The sequence below is a fragment of the Podarcis muralis genome, chromosome 8, assembly GCF_964188315.1.
Source record: "Podarcis muralis chromosome 8, rPodMur119.hap1.1, whole genome shotgun sequence".
NCBI classification, from domain to species: Eukaryota; Metazoa; Chordata; class Lepidosauria; order Squamata; family Lacertidae; genus Podarcis; species Podarcis muralis.
This window is the reverse complement of record NC_135662.1, coordinates 88,561,490-88,583,732: the sequence shown is the minus strand read 5'-3', so window position 1 is coordinate 88,583,732 and position 22,243 is coordinate 88,561,490. Positions and strand designations below refer to the sequence as shown.

At 43.1% G+C, this 22,243-nt stretch overlaps 1 protein-coding gene across 5 annotated transcripts in view; it reads left to right on the top strand.

Moving 5' to 3' along the window:
* The first annotated feature begins 1,514 nt into the window (after positions 1-1,514).
* AFAP1 (actin filament associated protein 1) overlaps positions 1,515-22,243 on the top strand; it is a 49,741-nt gene continuing 29,012 nt past the window's right edge. For 4 of the 5 annotated variants that reach the window (XM_028738329.2, XM_028738327.2, XM_028738328.2 and 1 more), the window contains exons 1-6: positions 1,515-1,657; positions 12,053-12,181; positions 13,712-13,809; positions 17,644-17,752; positions 19,121-19,332; positions 19,780-19,959. In XM_028738329.2, the coding sequence (XP_028594162.2) occupies positions 12,055-12,181; positions 13,712-13,809; positions 17,644-17,752; positions 19,121-19,332; positions 19,780-19,959 (726 nt within the window). In that variant the 5' untranslated portion in view covers positions 1,515-1,657; positions 12,053-12,054. Of the gene's footprint in view, positions 1,658-2,021; positions 2,366-12,052; positions 12,182-13,711; positions 13,810-17,643; positions 17,753-19,120; positions 19,333-19,779; positions 19,960-22,243 lie in introns of those variants that run through there. The other variant, XM_028738326.2, reaches the window with a different exon arrangement.

Below are 22,243 nucleotides of genomic sequence, written 5' to 3'. Positions count from 1 at the left end.
CCCTCCAAGATTAATAGCAAAGAAGGGATAAGACACCTTACTCTTTCGTACTGCTGCCTCGTTCATATGAGGTACAAACAGTGTCTTAAAAAATGAGTGAATCCTGTTTGTTCTCCCTCCTCTTGAGGGAGACCAAGGGAGCTCCCCCCCCCCCCAATCCTGACTTACACCATCACCACACTATGGACATTTTTATTATACGTCATTTTTAGAAATCCCTGTCTCCTTTCACTTCATTTTCCTCTAGTGCGAAGCAGGTGGGTACCACCATTTCTGGCACCTGGGAATGCAACTACACTTCCAGATCCTCAAGTGTAGAGGGGAGTGACACAGAAGACACACTCACACCACCTTAGGCCAGGTCATAACCCCCAGTTCCGCCAGCTTTTTTATAGTCAGCTGGCAGGGTGCTTCAATCTTCACAGGGTCCCTAGCCTCCATTTTAAAGAGCAGCCTCCAGGACGCACCACCAAGACCGATCCCACCTGAAAGTACTAAAAGCATGCACTTCTGTTGGGATAAAGACATGGGTGTCACACGCCTGTCAAAATACTATTGCAGCAGCTACTGTGGGGTCATGGGGAGTAAGCGCTGCTCTTCCTCTGTTGATGGCAGGGAGTTTCCTGCCTGCGGGGAGGATTTCAGCATTCAGTCAAGGGTTCCTCGTCCAGGCCTGCTCCCTCTGGACCACGTTCCCATGGGAGGTCCACCGATCCACCAACCTAAGGCAGGAGACTGAGAAGAGATATGATGGCCATCTTCAAATGTCTAAGGGGCATTTCGCATGGGAAATGGAGCAAGCTTGTATTCTTCCATTAGGGAAGGTAGGACTCGAACCAGTGGATTCACGTTACAAGAAAGATTTTGACTAAACATGGGAAAGAACTTTCTGCTGGCAAGGGCTGTTAAACAGTGGAAGGGTCTCCCTCGGTCTCTCGTTCGTGGAGGTTTTTAAGCAGAGGTGGGATGTCTGTCTGCCATGGATGCTATGGCTGAGATTCCTGCACTGCAGGGGTTGGACTGGATAGCCCTGGGGATCCCTTCCAACTCCACGATTCTATTAGGATCCCTTTTACAAAAGAGAGAACTTTAATGGCACGGCCATTCTTTATTTCGGCTTCTCCCAAGGGGGCCACGAAGGATCAGAAAAGCTGAAGAAGAGACCCTTCCTCAGAGGAGGCGGGGAATCCGGCCGCCTTTCCCTCCGGAGGCTCCGCTTCGCCTTTTGCCCCGGCCAAGTCGCTCTGCGTGGCTTCAGGCGGAGCCCCAGGAGCCGCTTCCCGGCCTGGAGGGCAGGCTGCGCGCGGACCCCGCCGCTCTCGGGGTTGCGACCCAGACCCGGCTGCCCCCCGGCCCAGCAGAGACAGGCCTCCGGCTTCTAACCCGGCGGAACAGGGGCGTCCCGGGCGAGGCTGTCCGGCGCAGCCCCCGCCCCCCTTCTCCCGGGCGCCCCCTCCCTCCTTTGTTCTCTGGGGCCCCGCCTCTCCCTCTCCCCCAGCTCGCCTATTGGCTCGCGCCGCCGCCACTCGGGTGGGGGCCCGCTTTGGCCCCGCTCCCCGGCCGCCGAGAGGGAGCGGGAGCGCGCGGGGCTGGCCGGGCGGGCGTCTCCTCCTTCCCTGCTTCGTCTGCAGCCGCCGCGGGACCCGGCGGGCGCCAGGTAAGGCGGGCGGGCGGGCGGGCAGGGTTGGAGGGGGGCTGGCCAGCCCCGCGCTCGGCTCCCGGCGAGGCGAAGGGGGGAGTCAGCGGCGCCCCGAGCGCGGAGACAAAAGGCGGCCTCGGGGAGCCCCGGCCGCTCCCTCCCTCCCTCCCTCGCTGGCTGCCAGGCCGGAGCGCGGGAGGGCGAGGGCGCCGCGGGCGGAGGCCAGCCCTGCCCAGACGCTGCCGGCCGCTCGGGAGGAGCCGTCTCTCCGCCGGGCAGCCGCTGCCTGCGCGCTCCTGGCTCCCTGCGCCGCGGCGGCGCCTCGGAGGATGGCGGGGGCGGCGGGCGAGCGGCAGATGCGGATGCGCTTCGGGGAATTCCTGTCACAGGGAGCGAGGCAGAAGCGGAGGGCGACGGGCGGGCCAGTTTCGTCCCAGGATCCTGGCAAGGCTCTCGAGGGGCCCGCCAGCCTGCCCGCCTTTCGCTAATGGGAACTCCTCAGAATCCGGCCAAAGTTAGTTGTGAGTGGCAACACCCATTGGAGGCCGCGGACTGGGACTCTGGGTCATGCCTGAGCCAAGTCACGCAGAGTTAAGCGGGTATCCTGATGTAAGTCTGTGTATTCAGTTGGGCTTACTCCCAGGTCAAGGTGCCTAAGATTGCCCACTGTGTGTGTGTTTGGCTCCTGATGACTTCTGGCAAGGAGACTGAAAAGTGCAGCTCCGAGTAAGTCGCTGGTGTCTCACTCAAGGATCAAATGACTTTGGCATATCTAAATAGGGACTTGCCTGGTGCTGAGGGGAATTGCTTTCAGGTGACCAGGGATACATTTATTATTATTGGTTTGCATTTTCTTCTTCCTAAATTAGCCTGTCAGTATGCTACAAATTGCTCACATACATATTTGTAAGCAGGTAGGTTAGTAAAAATCTTTGAGGTAGCAACTTTTGTGGACTTAGTAGAAACGGGATGCTACCAAACACATTGTTACTAAAGCCTGATAAAAATCTGACTACTTGGCTAAAGGAATATTTAAGCTACACTGCAGAATGTGTCAGGTTAGTTCCAATTAATAAATTTGCGAGGATTAAGGAAAGCATATACTAGAGTAAGAAATGTAGAGCAATTGTCATTCTTACAATTTATTTTTCATTCTTTGAGAAGTTGTTTTAATTTCTACTCTCAAGTTTTCCATCTAAATATACAAAATTATAGCTCAGGAAAGTATTACTAACAGAAAAATCTGTAGAAAAATGTGCTTCAAACTGAGAGAAGGACATGATGAAGTAGAATGTCCCTAGATATATTTCACCCATATTTTATATTTCTAAAAGTTCAAACACTGGTTCCACTTTCCACAGATACACCTGGTTTCTTTCTTCACTTTAAATATTGGCGTGTAAGTGCCACTGTCAGCAGAGTATTCCATACTTAGATATTTTTCATATGCTTCTTTCTTAGATGCCATCTCCCTGTAATTAACAGATTAGTTAATGGGTTCCTTCATCACACAGTTAAAAATATATTCTAGCAAACTGTCATGAGGACATAATGATCTCTAGCTTTATTTATTCTTTATTGCATACAGTATTTCCAAAAGAAGGAAAAGAAACCTTTTATTTGTGGACGGCACCAAAAAAAATGCCATGCTTGAGCTTCATTCTTTATTTATTTGGCTCTGGGTTTCCTCCTTCACATTGGAAAATTAATTTTAGTTCTCCCATTGTTAATTCAATAATTTTGCTCTCCATATAAGTATTAAAAATGACAGAAAAAGCATAACACATACTCTAATTCTGTTGAACCAATCATTAAGATTCAAAACTTTACATACTGTGACTCTGGTTCCCTAACTCCTTCATCCAACAACATATTTTAATTCTGATGATTTCCAGGAATGTGAGCCTGAGTACTGGGTAGCTGTAATGTTTGGCTTTAGCATCTTAAAAGGAAGTCAGTGTCTTAGCAGTCATAAGGAACTGTAGAAAAATGGAGACTGATTTTCAGGTTCAGCTCTGGTCCAGTCCAGGCCAAGACATATTTAAAAACAATTATGCTAAATTTGGGACCCATAGACTGATAGGATTTGCAAGAAAATTATTTTTCCATTGAAGTGCAGTCCACTTAAGGACTACTTTGCTGAAATATTTTAGTAGCCAACCAGAGTACCCAAATGGGATTGATATCCTGTTCACTCAACTCCCTGAGCTCTTGTAACTATAAGTGAAATCTGAAAGTTAATTGTAAGATAGTCCAGTAGAAAGATGCCAGAAGAAAACACATTGCCACACAAACTTAAAATGATGGCCACCAGTCCTGGTTATTAACAATACAGGTCAAGTCCCCAAAGGTTTGACCCGAATCTGCAAATGTGCTCGCCATTGGCAATCATACTTTTTAATCTGGCAAGTGCTCCCAATCTGCTCTGGAACCTAGAGGAGGGCAGGGTTTCTTCCCATCCTCTCACTGAACCCTAAAAACACTTGGAAAACAATGAGGCATCTTTGTGCTTTCCAAGCTTCTCTGAACTCAGCACAAGCTCAAAGAGAAACTGCACCCTTACTTGGGCTCCAAAGAAAGGCAGAGGCTCTCCCTGACTCCCAGTGGCCCTCTTTTCTTCTGCAGGGTCTTGCACTAAAATGGAAAATATCATGGCCTGTAGGCTAAACAAGCCAATTGCTCAACACTTAGCAGAGTTAATTTCAGGTATAACTTGGCCTGGATTTAACCAGAACAGAAAATCTGCTCAGGGCTGGGAAGAAGTTCCACTGGTTCTCAAAGGGTTTGGAATGCTCCCAAATGCGCTGTTACCGGTTTATTAGGCCACATGTGAGCAACTGGCAGCCCAGGGGGTGCATTCTGCCCCTGATCTCTTTTGATGCCTCCTGGTTGCCGTGTTCTTCCATCTCATCAGAGTCCCTTCCTACCAGTTTCCTGCTCCTTTTTCTGGTCTTTTCAAAATGTGCTTCCCCTCTTTCTGTGTGGTTGGAGAAGGGACAGAATTTTACTTAATTAAAATATAATTTATGCTTGGTTTTATTTTGTTTATTCCTGGTTGTATGGTTTAGGGGACAGCTGTTGTTTTCCCCAGATGACTGAAAACAAATTGGTAGCCTTCTGTGATTTGTGCATCTGTATAGAAATTACTTTCATGTACTTTGTTAGAACCGTAGCTATATTTGTCTGTTTTAAAAAATATATTAAAAAATCCTCTGTATACTTAATTTGAGAGCAATCCTATTATATTTGGCAGGGCTTGCTTTTGAGAAGAATTGAGAATTTTAATTTGAGGTAGTCTTTCTGAAAATTTTAGGGTGGTTTTTATACCAAATTAAATAATTCCATCATTAATCTGCTCTGCATCTTATCCTGTATGATGCATTGCCTCAAGAATGACCCATTGTCATCTTTATTCCAGATTCAAGTTCAGTTCTCCACGTTCCCATATCAGTTTGCAACTTAAAAAATCATTGTGAAAGTTTTCCAGCATTTTCTTGCCAGTCTTGCATGTAATTTTGCATGTAATTTTGTTTGATTTACACATTTTTGCAAATATAATGCATTTTGATATGCTATTTTAACTAGTATATGTGTATCCTTGTGCACATTTTTATATGCATCATTTGGACAGAGAACAGCATCACAAAATTTGGAGAAGTGCAGATTTAGAAGGCTAGCAGTCTTTAGGTTTACATATTAGGCAGGTTCGCATTAAGATCCGAACTGAATTTCTCAATAAGTTAATTGGGTATGACCCATTATCTTTCCCTTTAGGCAGAGGATTGAGCAGAGGACCAGCAACTAAGAGCTGCAGAACAGGGGGATCAAAGAAGAAAAGCATTTTAGTTCAGCAATTTCCTCTAAATTGGAGATGACTAATATTCTTGGAGTGAGGTCCAAATTTGTCCTTGGCCAACTCTCCAGGGACCTCATGCTAGTGGTGGGGCTTTGCAAAAGTGGGTGTGGTCATAAGCTCACGTATGCGCTTTAGGATGTGCAATCATGGGCAGACAAGCACAAAAGGCACCCACCCACCTCTCTAATCGATCTCATGACCAGAGTGGAGGCAGTTTACATCCCTATCAGTGTGGTGGGCTCTATCTCTGCTCACCCCAGTATCTATTTTAGTTCTTCATTTCTTTATTTTGCCTGTGCCACCAAAATCTGTAGGGTCTGAGGGGCAGAAAAAAATTCTTGGGGAGTTCAGATCAGGACCCCAAACTGGGGTTAGCCTCCCCTTCTCTAAATTATTTAATTCCCTAACCTGCAGGTAAAGCTTGATAACTTCTCTGTTTGACTTTGATTTGACCTGGCATTGTCTTGGTAAGCAAAATTTGACTTTGATTTAAACTGTAACTTGCTAATATCTGGAAAAGGCTGTAGTTATACATGACCATCTTATTGATAACATTGCTACCACCAGGGGAATTTGGGAAGGCAACCTTATCTGTCTGTTCAAATTAATGTCATTAACTCTTACGTCCACAATATATTTTGAAGTCGCATTTGGAAGCAACAAGATTCCAAGGTCTGGAAACAATAAACAGGTTAATGACAAATATGCTAAATATTGCTTAATCTAAGGGAGGTAATATATTTTCCTGCTTTTAAATAACTTTATGTGGAATATTGCCTTTCAAATGTGTTTTGGGACTGAAGTATGGAGCACAGTGGACCCAAAATTTGTTTTTGTTTTTTAGGTCTTCTACAGTTAGGTCTTCGTACATAGGAAGTGGTGTTGAGGACTGAAGTAGGCTTTTGGACAATGACCTCCTGAGTGTGTAGCACATTTGCTTCAATATTGGTTGTAGTTGCATTTCATAAGGTGGCAGTTGTTTGAAGCTACTTGCGAAACCCACAGACAACAATTGGATCTTAGAGAATGAAAGCTACTCCCAGATGATTTGAGGGCTCATGATGATAATAGAGCTAGGAAATGAATGAAGCACAGATTAAAAGGAGGATGTGGAATGAATTATAACCTGCACTTTTTTTTTGCTGGTGTTGCCTTTTAAAATCAACTCTTATTTTAGAATCTTGAATGTATGATTTACATCTAGTTCCTTGACAGATGCTTGCACAGCTGTTAACTTCCAGACTATGTGAACCGCCCTGGGACCTCTGAGTATAGAGCAGTATAATAATAATAATAATAATAATAATAATAATAATAATAATAATAATATGACAGTGACCTCTTTGGAAGGAATGCACAAGATGGGACGGGTTGGCAGTCATTCTTATCATTGTGATATGGTTGGCCGGTTTACTCACTGTGAAAGAATGGTCATGGCCTTGACAAAAAGAATCATAGAACAGTGGGGACCCTGAGGATCATCTAGTCCAACCCTCTGCAATGCAGCTGTTCCATATGGGGATAGAACCTGCAACTCTGGTGTTATTACCACCATGCTCTAACCAACTGAGCTATGCAATTTTCTTAGTGTCCCCTTTCTCTGGAATGGACAATTCATCTGCATGAATAGGGGCCTGGACCTGTGCACCACAAGGTCTGTTTATATGTGTGTGCGGTTTTTGGGAAATGAATGGGTAGAAGAACATAAGAGCAGCCTGCTGGATCAGGGCAGTGGCCCACCTGGTCCAGCATCTTGTTCTCACAGTGGCTAGCCAGATGCCTGTGGGAAACCCGCAGGCAGGATTTGAACACCAGAACAATCTCCCTTCCTGTGGTTTCCAGCAGCTGGGGTTCAGAAGCAGGCAAAGAGAGACAGTTTAGTAAGGGCGAGCTGAACTTGAGTGCCACTTTAGAGCAGTGTTTCTCCACCTTGGGTTTCTAGCTGGTTTTGGACTACAATTCCCATCATCCCTAGCCAGCAAGACCAGTGGTCAGGGATGATGGGAACTGTAGTCTGAAAAGCAGTTGGGGACCCAAGGTTGGGAAACGCTGCTTTAGAGCAGCCTGCCATAGCTGCTCTCTAGGAGTTGGATTGATTCTCTCTGCTTATAGGACCACTTTGCTTATACAGTATATTTGTAAATTAAAGAAATATTGTAAGAATGCCCTAAATCTCCAGCGTAGGTGCCGACTCCTAGGGGCCAGAGCAGTTTCAGCCCCCATAATATTTTTTGGGGGGAGTGGGGCCCTCAGTATTCAAAGGATGTGTCTGGCGCTTCTGATCCTCTGGATGAACTGGTGTGTCTGATCTTCAGTGCTTTCTCATTCAAAGGAATTTTAACCTTGTTGTGCTGTCTTGGAAGACCTCACCACTTGGAAATATGTGTGCTATGTACTAATATGATGGCTGACAACAAGCAGGTGAGGATAATGGTGCACTATTTTGTTAATGGTGTGCTCTCTGTAGGGAAAGATTTGTCAGCGACTCTTGCCAGAATCATTCTTACCTTGAGAATGTGCTACTTTGATAAGTTTGGAACATGTAAAGAGGAATTGATTGCAATTGTTGCCCATAAAATCAGACTAAAATTTGCTGATGTGTTTCCTACCAAGGTGAGCCTTTGGTTGGTTGGTTTGGTCTGCCATGCTTTCCCCTGGATTCTGTGGTTATAAAAAAGTAAATGAAACTGGAGTCATACCAAGGGGGAGCCTAGCAGGCTTGTGCTGAGTAACTGCATCTCCCTGAAAAAGCTGCCACCTTGATCTGGGGGCCAGTTCACACTTAAATGTAAGCAGTTGTGCCCTTCCCCAGACATAGGTGTGTTTTGGGAAACACTGGGATCTTCCCTCTTAAGGTGGTAGACCCGTCAATTGACTGGTGAAATGCTGACAAATGACTTGGTTATTTGGCTGTTGTCCACTGTGTACATGACAGCTTAACTTTTTGTTGATTGTGAATAGCACTAGAAAGAACGATATTTGCACATTTTTGTTGTGGTGGAGATGGGGTGTGTATGCTCGTTTTGGTCACTTCTGGCAAACTGATGCCTGATGTAATGTTTCTTTTAGAGACTTGTAGTCTCTCAAAGCTACACCCCTCGGCACTTGGCATATAGCTGCTCAACTTTCTCCAATTAGGTGTGGTTCTTGTGTTTTGGAGTGTTAAGTCAAACTCCTGGCATCTGAAGTTCATTTGTGGAGAAGTAGTGCAGAAAAGGAACAAAGAGGTATAATGGCATATGGCATTTCAAACAATTTGCAGAATTGTAAACACTTTGCCTGTGTTCTGCTGGATTACTTGGCTAATAAGCTCCAACATACTGTCTTTTGAAAACTCGAAACGTTTTGCTATGGTATCGAAAGACACCTAAAAAAGTGATGTGAACAGAATTATGTTTTACTCTGGTTACCGTGTCAACTTCAAACTTACGTATGTTGTTTACAATTAAAAGATTGAAAGCATAAGATAGAAGAATACAACATGGAAGTTGAATCACAACAGATTAAAACCAGCAACAGTGTAATGTGAATTATCTCTGAGCATTGATATACCACACTGAAACTTATTTATGACATAGTTATCTCTTGGAAGTTCAAATACCTAATCCATACCCTCCCTCGTGTTAATGGAGGATGGGGTGGGGAGAGGATTATGAAATACATTGTAATGTGATATCTGAAGCAAGACCTCTGTAAGATTTGCCTCTACCAGTCATTTGTGTGTGTCACAGCTGTTTTCTACAGACAGTTGGCAGCTGCACACTCAGACAGACAGGCCATGCCAAGTCCCATAGTGACCATTTTCAGCCATATGTTGATGAAGGCTTGATAGCGTTGATGGTAATGGGGAGACTTAATGAAGGATTTTCCCTTTTCCTCCTTTGCCAAGAAACATGCCGCCCCCCCCCCCCCCAGCAAAAGAAACCTTTCAGTTATACTTCTAGTGGTGGGTTTTGACTTGGTTGTACAAAATATAAAATCATTTAAATATTTAAGAGGTAACTCAAATGTGTAATTCTTTGTGGAGGGCTAAAGATGAAAACAAATGAAAAGTGCTATTAGGAATTGCAGGTTGACAAAATGAAATGGCAAATAAAGTCTTCTGGCTTTTTATTTGCAAAGGATTCTGTTGGTGCAGAAGTAACTGAAATCACATAAAAGAAATGTGTGTTTGTTTGCAGGGTTTAATAATTCAGTGTGGTGGTGTTTTAAGGAAGACAGATGGCAGCAATAGCTTCTTAATTCTGATATGAGCCTTATTAATTTTCAAGTGAGCAACAGAAGCAGCTGGCAAGATGAGAAAATCCATCCCCGTTGTAGTGTGGTTAGTGGTTGTCATTGCCTGAGCTGGAGGACTCAGCTGGGTGCAGCCCTGATGGCCAACTAATGAGAGTCTCAGTGTAGGACAGACATTCCTCCTGCCTTTGAGATGGTATGGGGATCGGCATATCAGCATATTTATCCATATTTTGTTTACACTTAACATTTAATATGCAGCAGATATGTAGAGCTGCTCATAATGTGTGTCTCATAATTGGAAATGCATGCTCCATCTTCTCTTAACGTAGGAATTGTCTTGGTGGAAGAGACCAGAGCTCCTCCTCACTTGGCGTTCTGCTTCCAACACAGCCAGCCAGATTTCTCTGGGAGCTCACAACCAGGGGGGACTGGCTCCTTCTCCATGAACACTGGGAGGGAGGTTATTGGTTTGTTTTGTTCATTCTGTATTTTTATGCTGTGAACCACTCTAAGATATTCAGATGATGGGCATAAAAAATGAAATATAAACATTTCTAATTCCTTTAAAAGCAATCTAGGCTTGTGGCCATGATTAATAGTTATCCAGGTGTTTGTACACTTACATCTAAGTGTTCATATACAAAACTTTGTTTCTCAGAACATCTGAACCAGCCAACCGAATTAATCTTTACATTCATTTTTTTATAGTCTTGTTGAAAGTTAGGCTTGTTCATTATGGGAGGGCTTGCCCCCATTTGTGTCTCTGCCCTCACTGTATCCTTTTTTTTTTTTTTTTTTACTTTTCATAGAAGAAATGTGCTGCCAGATCAAGGGTGAGGATGAATATAGACCACCTGGGAATTGACCTTCCCCTGTGATCTCTCAGTTGTGCTGCTTTCCCCTAGGCAGCATAACAACATCTTCAGTAACTGTATCTAATTAAACCTTGCTTCTCAGAAAGTTACCTGGTTATCTTTATGGATAGCCTTAAATAAAGGGTGATGAGGTTTGATAAATAAATCTAGCAGTTGATTTTTCCATGGCATCAGAAATTTTATGGTCAATAAATCTGTTTTGCTTTTTCCTAGAGAACAGACAGTATTAACTGTGTGCTATACTGTCAGTACATGAAAGATTTGTTCTAATCTATTAAGGCTCCCTGCATTCCATCGCCTGGATCATCTTACCTGCTCTGCTTCTTTTTTTCTGTGCCTTTGCATATGAAGGGCAGGTTCAAATGTTACTAGAAAGCTCAAAGCTCTTCCTCATGGTGCCTCAGACATCTAAAAGCTGTTTACACCACACATTTACCCAAATATGTGTAGTGTCCTGTTTCACCATCATCATCTGGCAGTGTAGGGCACTTTATACCCATCCCATCCCTTGGCTTCCACATGTTAATGTTTGTAGATGAGCATCAATAAAGGGAAGAATGTGCTCTAGTCTAATGAGGGAGTAGGTAATGCTTGAACTGGCTTTGCTGCAAACTGTTTATCCCTCTGTCCAAGGGAGGAGCACTTTCTGAATCTTCAAAGATCACTCATTTTCCTGACAGTAGTCTAGAGGCCAGAAGTAAGGTAAAGGTAAAAGGACCGCTGACCATTAGGGCCAGTCGTGACCGACTCTGTGGTTGCAGCACTCATCTCGCTTTATTGGCCAAGGGAGCCGGCATTTGTCCGCAGACAGTTTTCCCCGGGTCACATGGCCAGCATGACTAAGCCACTTCTGGCGAACCAGAGCAGCGCATGGAAACACCGTTTACCTTCCCACCGGAGCGGTACCTATTTATCTACTTGCACTTTGACATGCTTTCAAACTGCTTGGTTGGCAGGAGCAGGGACCGAGCAACAGGAGCTCACCCCGTCGTGTGGATTCGAACCGCCGACCTTCTGATCGGCAAGTCCTAGGCCCTGTGGTTTAACCCACAGCGCCACCCGCGTCTCATAGAGGCCAGAAGTATGTTGTGCCAAATAAACAGACTGTCAGTGAAGGTGGACTATAAATGCAGAAATGTGAAAAATGGCATCAAGCGAAGGGTTAGATGAAATTGGTTTGGGTGGTGGATTTACCAGTTGGCCATCTTACCCCTATCCGTAGAAGTGTGCTTTCCCTTCAGTTGCCTGTCACTGGAGTCCCTTGGTATAAATACCATTCCTACCTAAGGGGGAACTGTCTCAAACAACAATAGACAGGAAGCTGCTATGTACAATTTAAACCACTACCAGCAGCTTCCTTTTACAGTTCTGCTAGGCTGCCTGTTCTAAATGTCATTTTTACGCTTATTTTGATTACACGAAATTGTTTTTATTTTGTTTCAGCCATGGAAGAATTAATAGTTGAACTACAGCTGTTTCTTCAGCTTCTGGACCATGAATACTTAACAACCACAGTCAGGGAGAAGAAGGCAGCTTTGAGTAACATTCTTCTGAGGATACAATCATCAAAAGGTTAATGCCAGGTTTATGTTATTAGCATATGGTGTGGGGTGAGGTAAGACTGTGTTTAACCCAGAGCACTAGGAAAACAAAACCTCACCCAGTTCCCCCCTCCTCATCTTGTTGCAGTCTGGCTTACAGGTTCTGCACCCGAGTAGAACAGCATTTCCAAGTGGCCATTCTTGCAGGGGTGAACCTTCTGGTGGTTCCCTCGCTGCGAGAAGTGAGGTTACAGGGAACCAGGCAGAGGGCCTTCTCGGTATTGGCTCCCACCCTGTGGAACGCCCCCCCAGCAGATGTCAAGGCAATAAACAACTATTTTACTTTTAAAAGACATCTACAGGCGGCCTTGTTTAGGGAAGTTTTTAATGTTTGATGCTGTATTGTGTTTTTAATATTCGGATGGAAGCCGCCCAGAGTGGCTGGGAAACCCAGCCAGATGGGCTGGGTATAAATAATATATTATTATTATTATTATTATTATTATTAATTATTATTTATTAGTGCTGAGTGCAGGGAGTGTGGTCAAATTGGGCACAAACAGTGCATGCCTCTAACAGGGAACAGGGGTGTTTCATGGAGTTGGGGGGAGGAAGGAGGAGGGTTAACTCTTCTCTGCACAGCAGTTAGGCTTGAAAGCAGCTTCTCATTCAGCCCAATGAAAGGCTGTTTTCAAGTCTCATTTCCCTGCGTGTGAGGGACTTCTTTTTTAAGGGGTGGTGGTGTCACAGGGCATGGAGAGTGGAGGGTTGACCACTTACTTTCTGACCCTTCTAAAACTGCCACCCCATGGCATTTTGTCTTGAAAACAGCCATTGGTTTCAGTTAAAGGCTGTTTTCAAGGGAGGAGGGGGTCTTTGCACTGGATAGGCCACAACTCTCACTAGTGCCCCATTCCCAGAGGAAAGATTTGCATCATTCTCTTCATGCCTCAAGTGGGGGCAAGAGTGCCTTCCCATTCTTTTCTTTGCAGCTTCAAGGATGTTCCCTCATGATAAACTTTAGTGGCTTCTTAAAGTAAGGATTCTTAACTCCCCTCTTGTTTTTACAGTGGTGCCTCACAAGACGAAAAGAATCCGTTCCGCGAGTCTCTTCGTCTTGCGGTTTTTTCGTCTTGCGAAGCAAGCCCATTAGCGGATTAGTGCTATTAGCGGCTTAGCGGGCTTAGCGGATCAGCTGATAAGCGGCTTAGCGGATCAGCTGATAAGCGGCTTAGCGGCTTGGGAAAAAGGGGGGGGGGAACCCTGCAGGAACTCGCAAGACATTTTCGTCTTGCAAAGCAAGCCCATAGGAAATTCATTTTGCGAAGCACCTCCAAAACGGAAAACCCTTTCGTCTAGCGGGTTTTCCGTCTTGCGAGGCATTTGTCTTGCGGGGCACCACTGTATTTTCATTTAGTAAGTCACTCCCCTTGTAATGTGTTATTCCTTCTCTCCCACCCCATGTCCTATGTGTAAGCTTTGAGTTGATGCCATGGTAAGCATCACCAACTCCATTAATTAATATCAATTTTACATAGTCTTTTCCCCATCCTCACATTAGATTTTGAAATAAAAGAAAATGCACAGAAACAAGAAGTTACCAGTAACTTACCTGCTCCTCCTCAGATGCCTCTGCCAGAGATTCCTCAGCAATGGCTGGTGAGTATATTCTAAGTGTTTGCTAATGAAGAGATCTTTCTCATTTTTTTAAAAATAGTACAGCTTTGGAATTCGTTTACCTATTTGTTTATTTGAATGTATAACCTGTTCCCTCATATCTGTTTAAAGTGTGAAAGCAGCATATCCAGTAGGATGATTTGCCATACCTTCCTTGCCATATCTTCTACTTGTAGAGCAATTTGACTTTCACTTTGAGCTAATACTTAACAGATTATCCACCAGGTCTTCCTGTTCATACTTAAATATCATTGAAACAAATTTGCTTATTGACTATTCCCAGTGTTTCATTTTCAATGAAGATACTACACCAAATTTTCACCCCATTTTAATTGATTTCTGTATTTGATGCCTGCCAATTAATATTTTGCGATATTGGATAGCTGACATGTTAATCAGTCTCAGTTGTTTTCATACTTCTATCTTCAGGGAATAATTGCTCTACTGACATATGCCAAGGAATTTATCTGTGTTCTCCACAGAATCCCTGAACATTGTACAAGATGCTGCAGTGTGTTCATGGGTCTTGTACTCACTTGGGTCTTGTAACACCAGACATCCCTGTAGTTCACATTGCAGACCAAGGGCACAAGCTGTCTTTAATCTACTCCTCCAAAGAACTCAGGGTGCCCTGGGACATAGTGTGAAAATCCCTGTTACAATGTAAATGACTATATTTTATGGCTTGAATGCAATAGAAGTTAATATTAGACAGTATTTGACAGCTAGTGTATAATTGTATTTAATGTAAGTATTTGATAGACTATATTTGTTAATATTTAGTTGTTATTTGATAACGTAAGTTGATAATTAGTATTTTGACTGTTGATAATTTATTTATTTAGGAGAATTAAAAACAAATACAAAAATACAACTAATTTCCCATTTTGACACAATGAACAACTAAATAGTGCATCTTCTTAGCACATTATGCATAAAAATCAGCTTCACAAATGGAAATAAAATTCTACATTGTAAAACATAGCAAACTGCCAAACGAAAAATCCTTTAAGGACTAGAAAATAGAATATTACAGATGAAAAGTGTAATTTCCACATTTTAAACAACAGGATCAACAATTGGGCAAAAGAAAAATCAAGTCCACATATGCAAAAGCTATCACAATCCAATTGCATTCCCAGCCCCCTATACAACAAAAACATAATTACTGCTAAAAATACATCACATTCTGTTCCACCCAAGCACATTCTATACATGAACAACACATTCACACTAATTAAACTCAAAAACACCCGAAACTAATATGCTCATAATTACTATTCTAGGACACTGTCAGATCACACTCTTGACACTATTCCCACAGTTCAGCTTCCCATCCTCAAACAACAACATACTCACATGCCTACTCTGTGAGACCCAGACAAACCTGGACAAATACTGACATACAAGCAATAATCCATAAACAGTGGTGCCTCGCAAGACAAAATTAATTCATTCCGCGAGTTTTGTCGTCTTGCGATTTTTTTCGTCTTGCGAAGCACAGTGTCGGGAAAGTTTTGGAAAAGCTTCAAAAACCCCAAAAAGCTTTAAAAACCTCAAAAAAGGCTACCACACCACATGCTATGAGTTGCTCCTCGAAGTCAAGTTGCAACTGTATTAACGGTGTTAAGAAAAAGGAAACAAACTTGCAAGACGTTTCTGTCTTGCGAAGCAAGCCCATAGGGAAAATCGTCTTGCAAAGCAGCTCAAAAAACAAAAAACCCTTTCGTCTAGCGAGTTTTTTGTCTTGCGAGGCATTCGTCTTGTGAGGTACCACTGAACATCCCATGAACAAAGCCTTCATACCAAGCACTTGCCCTCTCCATCTCTCACTCTGCAGGGGCAGGTGGTTCTGGAGGTTATAGAAACTACTTCCTCCAACTTTATCACAAACCATGCAGTGACGCTTCACCATCTTCCTCACACTACACCAAGAAAAATAATTCTGTAAACATGATGCCTCATATAAATACCCCTCCCTTCCTCCCATCACCTCTCACCTACAGGACCAAAGCTATCCTAATATCAGGCTGTCTGCATTCTCCACCTTAAAGAAAAAACACATTCTAGCCCACTAATAATGTTTATATGCTGCCAGAGAAATATCTGTTCAATCCTATAACTAATAGTGAAATTCTTCCAGGTATGGCTGCTTGGAGTCCTAAAGAGAATTAATCCACACCACATATTGTTGCCGGTCCCACTTGTTTTCTTCCAATTCCCAGCATGAGTAATTTTTACTTGTATTTGTTCATTCTACCACAGCTGCTATAATAGCAACATGATAATGTTTAGGGATCTCCATCCCTCCTTCTCATGACTTTCTCAACTCAGTGATTTTATTATTCCCAATCAGTCTCTCCAACTTGGTTGAAGCTGCATTTTTATGGAAAGCATCTGACTCATCCAGGCACATTTTGCTGTGGACCATCTTTGTAAATGCTGCCACATCTTAGCCCTAGGCCCATGTGATATTTTAACTGTTGGGCAAGTACTTTGATAACTTTATTCTTGAATATTTAACATCTCTGTCTTTCCATTTAGAATTACAAACATTTGTTTTATTGTTTTAAATGACTACCCGTTGCTTGGTTTTGCTTGATTTACGTTGCAACCAGCAAATTTGCTGAATTTATCAGGCCATGCCATCCTTTGGCCCTGAGTGCGTTGTGTGGGACTAAGTCCTTTCTGGTAGGTCCCCAAACCAGGGGGTGAATGATGCCAGCCCTGGAGGTGGCATAGTCTGGGCCCTTTTATTTCCCTCCCATTGCTTTCTATAGAAGGCAACTAGTTAAAGTGGGGGAAAGGAAAAGGGTGGAGGGGCACAAGAGCACTCCTCCACCCTGTTGACAAGACCAGCAGGTCATTCAAGTATATTTGGTTCTCTGTCCTTCTTTAAGATTACAGCCTTGCAGTAGCCAATAAATTCTCCACTGATACACCTTAGAAGAAAAGGCAGCTTAGCTGAGTGGTCTGCTGTAATTATACAAAAGCTGCGTTTGGACGTTTAAATTTCCATTTACGATTCCTAAAGAAGTTGCAAGATCTGAACATAATATAAAAACAACAACCACAACACCTTGGTGTTTTCTTTTGGTCATTCAATGTGCTTAACTTTTGTGGAGCTGCCCTTGGGTCTGGTTCAGAAGCTCCAGATGGTGCAGGATGCCGCAGCCAGATTGATGATGGGAGATTCTGGTTGAGAACATGTGACTGTGTTGTTAAAACAGCTGCATTAGCTGTCCCATCTGCTAATGAGCCACGTTTAAGGTTCTTGCATTTATTTACAAAGCCCTGAACAACTTGGGGCCAGGATACCTCAGGGACCGCCTGGACCCTTATATTCCAGCTCAGCCGCTGAGATCATCTGCAAGAGAGTTTTTGGTCATTCCCAGAGCTGGTGAGGCTTGTTTGACAACAATGAGAAATTGAGCTTTAAGTGTCATCGGCCTAGTCCTGAGAAACACCCTACCAACAGAGTCAGGGGGTGGCTTCTGTGCCAACTTCTAAATGCCTGCTGAAAAGTTTTCTGTTGTGCCAGGCCTATGTAGGCAATTGGGAGTACACCCCCCACAATGGTCTATTGATGCTTGGTTTTTTGTTTTTTGCTTTTAATTTGTTTTTAACTTTTTTTTCTTTTATTGCCTGCTTTTATGTTTTTATATTGTTGTAAACCGCTGCAATAATAGTTTTTTGATACAGTGGCATATTAATATAATATAATATAATATAATATAATATAATATAATATAATATAATAATTATAATATAAAATAAATAAATAATAACAAAAATAAACTTTCCTCCCCCATTTAGCCACCAGATAATGGTCCACCACCATTACCTTCCTCGTCCCTTCCTGAAGGTTACTATGAGGAAGCAGTACCACTCAGTCCAGGAAAGGCTCCAGAATACATCACAGCCAGTAAGTAAAAGATACACAACTGAGTAAAGTCAACTGCAAACAGGAAAAAAATGCAGACAATATATATTATATCTGCACAAAACTGATAAACCTGTTTTAGCTAAACTAGATTCCATTTCATTTGTTGGTAGGATTGAGAAGGTAAATGTTGAGACACTTGATCAGTATTCTAGGTTACCTACCAAGAATTATTTTTGCTCACTGTATGCTACTCAAGCATTCAAGACTGTCTTGCACTTTTCAAATAATGATCCGCTTGACCTTTTTACTAAGCAATTCTAACTATAGGAAGCCAGCAGAATCTACTCTGGGTAATTTAAACTGGCATAAATGAAGCTGGCATAAGTTACCCTTATTTCCAAACTCCATTGAGGAACAAGGCTACTGCCAGCTGAGCTGGCCTGAGTCTGACAGAGAGAAAACAAGCCTTTATAGTAGAGTTTGACTTTCACCACCTTTTTTGACGGTGTAGCTTCCATAGGATTATAGAGTTGGAAGGGATCCTGAGGGTCCACTTACCAGGATCTTAGGTCACATGACCAAGCTGAAGGGGGTTTGGAATAGGTGCAAGTCGCCCATGTGTTATCCCACCCAGCCACACTCCTTTTTACACTGGCCTCAGTTCAGCCAGCTTTGGCTGAGCTGGGATAGGAGACTTCCCCTGCTGTGCCTCTGGCTAAGCCAGGATAAGGGCTCCGCGAGAAAACTTACTTATCATCCTGGTGGATCTTGGGTTTGAATTGTGCTGTCACTATATCTGTGGATTCAGCGTTAGAAACAGAATGTCTTTGAGCACCAATTTCTGGGGATTCTGAGCAAGAGAGGGCTTCCCGTAGATATCTGGTTGGCTCACTTAAGAATGTCGAATTGAAGTCATTGTGGGACTGCACAAACTGATTAAACATTTGCCCTTTCATGGGCATATAAAACTTATTTTATGTATAAGGAGGCAGGCCTGGGATTTGGGTGTCTTTCAGATCAGCATTTTCCTTCTCACATTATGAGGAGGTGTAGTTAATGAGAGAGGGCTGGACAACAAGACCCTTAAACATTTGAACCAACTTCCCAAAGAAATAGGTTTAGGATTCTGCATTTCTTTCTTTGTTTCATAGTTATTGTGGCTTTGGTTATTATTTGTAAGCTAACTTTGATAGTGAAAATGTAAATGTGAGACTTCTATAAAAAGTTACTCAGTAGAGTTACGTCTATTGATCTTTTAATCTACTGATATTACTTAAGAAAATGTTTTGATAGACATGAAATCATTCTGAGCAGACCGTTTTGTTCCAAATGTTGCTTTGTTGGAATGTGCTGTTTGGTTAAGTTTATTTTAATAGAACTCCCCACCCCACCACCTTTTTCCCTAAGATTACGATTCTGATGCTATGAGCAGCTCTTACGAGTCTTATGATGAAGAGGATGAGGATGGGAAAGGGAAGAAAATGAGACACCAGTGGCCTTCTGAAGAAGCATCGATGGACCTTGTTAAGGATGCTAAAATCTGTGCCTTCCTTTTAAGAAAGAAGCGATTTGGGCAGTGGACTAAACTGCTTTGTGTGATCAAAGAAAACAAACTACTGGTGACTAAAATTTATGGTTTTTGTGATAATGCCAGTTATAGTGTATTGAAGCCTGGGGAAACTATCCATGAGGCTGTGAGCCACCTGCCCGAGTGTGCTGGCTGACTTGCTGCTGCCATTAGCCTGGTGAAAACATAACCAGCAGGACAACCCACTTATCACATAATCTCACAGCAGCAAAATTTATTGCCATAGGTAAAAGCTTTGTGGATCAGAGTACTAGAATTCAGCTGGGGCTTCTGTTTCATTACTAGTTTTTCTGACAACAAATTTTATTGCTATTTTAGGAACCATGACATGGTCTCAATATAGTTGTGTTAATGTTGATGCTGTTTATCTTTGATTAGTGGAAAGATGAAGCAAATTTTTTTTTTTAGCTTTAGATTGGAACTGCTTTTTGCACACAATGAAGCTTTGTCCTAATATCATTCTTAATTGTGTGTTTAGTGCTATAAGAGTTCCAAGGACCAACAGCCTCAGATGGAACTTTTGTTGAGTGGCTGCAGTATTACATACATTCCCAAAGATAGTAAAAAGAAGAAGCATGAGCTGAAAATCACACACCAGGGGCAAGATGCTTTAGTGCTTGCTGTTCAGAGCAAGGAGCAGGCAGATCAATGGCTGAAGGTACGTACTGCAATTTTAACCAGTCCCATTTCCTATAGTGATCTTGGTGCCATAAAAGTGTGTTTAAGAATGTGAGTAAACTTGAAGATCTGTTGGAAGTGTGAAGTGTTGGCACTATTCCATTACTCGTGGCGTTGGGGCATGCAGCAGCGTTGGCCCATGGTGTGGTGCAGGTGGGTATACATTGCTCTCCTAGCTTCCCAACGCCATGTTTTGACTGCTGCTTACTGAGAGGGTGAGGTGCAGGCAGCGCAGCATGGTTCCTCACACTGTGGCAGGAGAGTCAAACTGGCTCTGCCACTGCGCATCACACTGAGCATCACGCTGAGCTGTTCATGCCATGCCCCTTGATAAGTAGCAGCAACACATGGTGTTGGGGAGTTGGGAGAGCAATGTAGCTCCACCCCTTGCATCCTGTCAGCTGCTACTGGTGGAATGATAATTCAGCCCACTAGTATCCTTAACCCATACATAAACATTGTATGAGATGGCTTAGTGTGGTGGTGTTGTTGTTGCTGTTGTCCTCCTCTGAGGATTCAATCAACTGGTGATGTGACCTAGTACTCATTCATCTTTTAATCTGCTCCTGCCTTCTCAAATTTTCACTCCCAGCTTCTACTTTTTGTTGTTTTACTTTTTCTGTTCATATGTTTGGTTATTTAAAATAGTGTAATTATTCAGGTTTCACCAACAATCCGAAGTAGTTGAAATGTAAATAGCCCTACTTTTAGCTAAAGTTAGTCCTGATTCAGTTCACTTAAAAGTCACCAGATTTCACTTCTCTTGTTCCATTGGGACTTTGTTCCAAACAATTGCAGCTTGGCTGATGACTGCACATTGTAGAATGTTAGGGCTATCTTTTTGCATGCGAAAAGTATTATTTCTCTAAAAAGCTAAGGCAAAAAGTGTTACATTTGTATTTATGATTCTGTAGTAGCCACTTAAAATTTTCCTGCCTTAGGGGGGCTCTGAAGCGTCCATATTTTGAAATCCAACTGCATGCTGACAAAGCACAATAGAAAGGCAGGTGATTCATTTTGGCAGAAAGTTGTCCTTGACCTCAGAAACGGAATGAGCTCAATGCTGCTACTCTTATCAAGGCACTTTTGCCGCATAGTAAGCAGTTGCCTGTAATTGCTAAAGTTCAGTTTTTCATATACTTCCACCTCCTTTGCAGTGTTGAAGCCTAAATTAGTTTCAGAAGGACTCTCAGGCAAGGTAACTTTTCTCCAGTGGCTCTTGAAATTTATTAAAGTAGTTTATGAAGAATTCTTTCCCATTTGCTTTTACATGCTGTTTCGTTTGCAAATTGGCATTCTGATTCATGCCCGTTTGCACAAGGAAGCAGCTACCTTGTAAGGACTGAAGGGCTATTTTCACACTGCCTGTTCTGCTTCAGAGACAAGATACACTGGCTAGAGTGGAAGCCGGTCTCACATGCAGCCTTCTCTCATTCTAACTCCACTCCTTTCTTGCAAATGAGCTATTTTGCAATACAGGAACCTTCCCTGAATTGGACATCTTCATTAAATGCTTTATAAAATGTTGTGTCAACAGTGTGCCGCTTGGTGGCAAATGGCAGTGTGAATACAGTCACATCTTTCCCCTGCTTGCCCTATCGTAGAGTGTACTGTATATCTCCTTTAAAGTTTTGTGTTTGAAGCAGCAGGTTTCCCATTAACTCTCCACACAGCTGGCTGGTGCAGCCCCTTGTTCTTTGCCTCAGGTCTGTCATGTCTTGTGCCGTCTTGTCCTGTCTGGAATCCTCCTTTGATGGGATCTCCTCCTATGTGTCCATGCTCCTTTCCAAGTTGGGAGTCCTCTTTTGAATAAGTGTGTTTTGGAGCTGTCCTGGTAGCGGTAAGCTTCAGAGACCCTTTGATCTATTCTGGAGCCTTCCTACTATGTCTGCCCTCTGTTCTGCCTTGTAGCCTGAGCTCAGCTCCTGCTCCCGACTTCCTGCCCTGCCTGCATGACGGCACCTTTTCGGTTCTAACTGTAAATGCTTCTTCTGAGTTCCCTTTGTGTGAGCCTAGGTCCTGTGCCTACTTGTTTGTGCTGGATTCTTGCATAACGACTTTCCCAGATCCGTAAAAAACCTTCCCCTTGCATGTTACTTGAACTCTGATTTTCATCAGGTTATAAAGTCTACTTCCTTGGTCTAAACCAGAAAAGGGTTGGAGGAAAGTCTCTTTCACAACATTGATTTGTAGTATTTGTCCCTTGCCTTTCAACTATTGGTTGCTTAAACTATTGGTAACAGGTTCTTGACACAGAGTGTGCC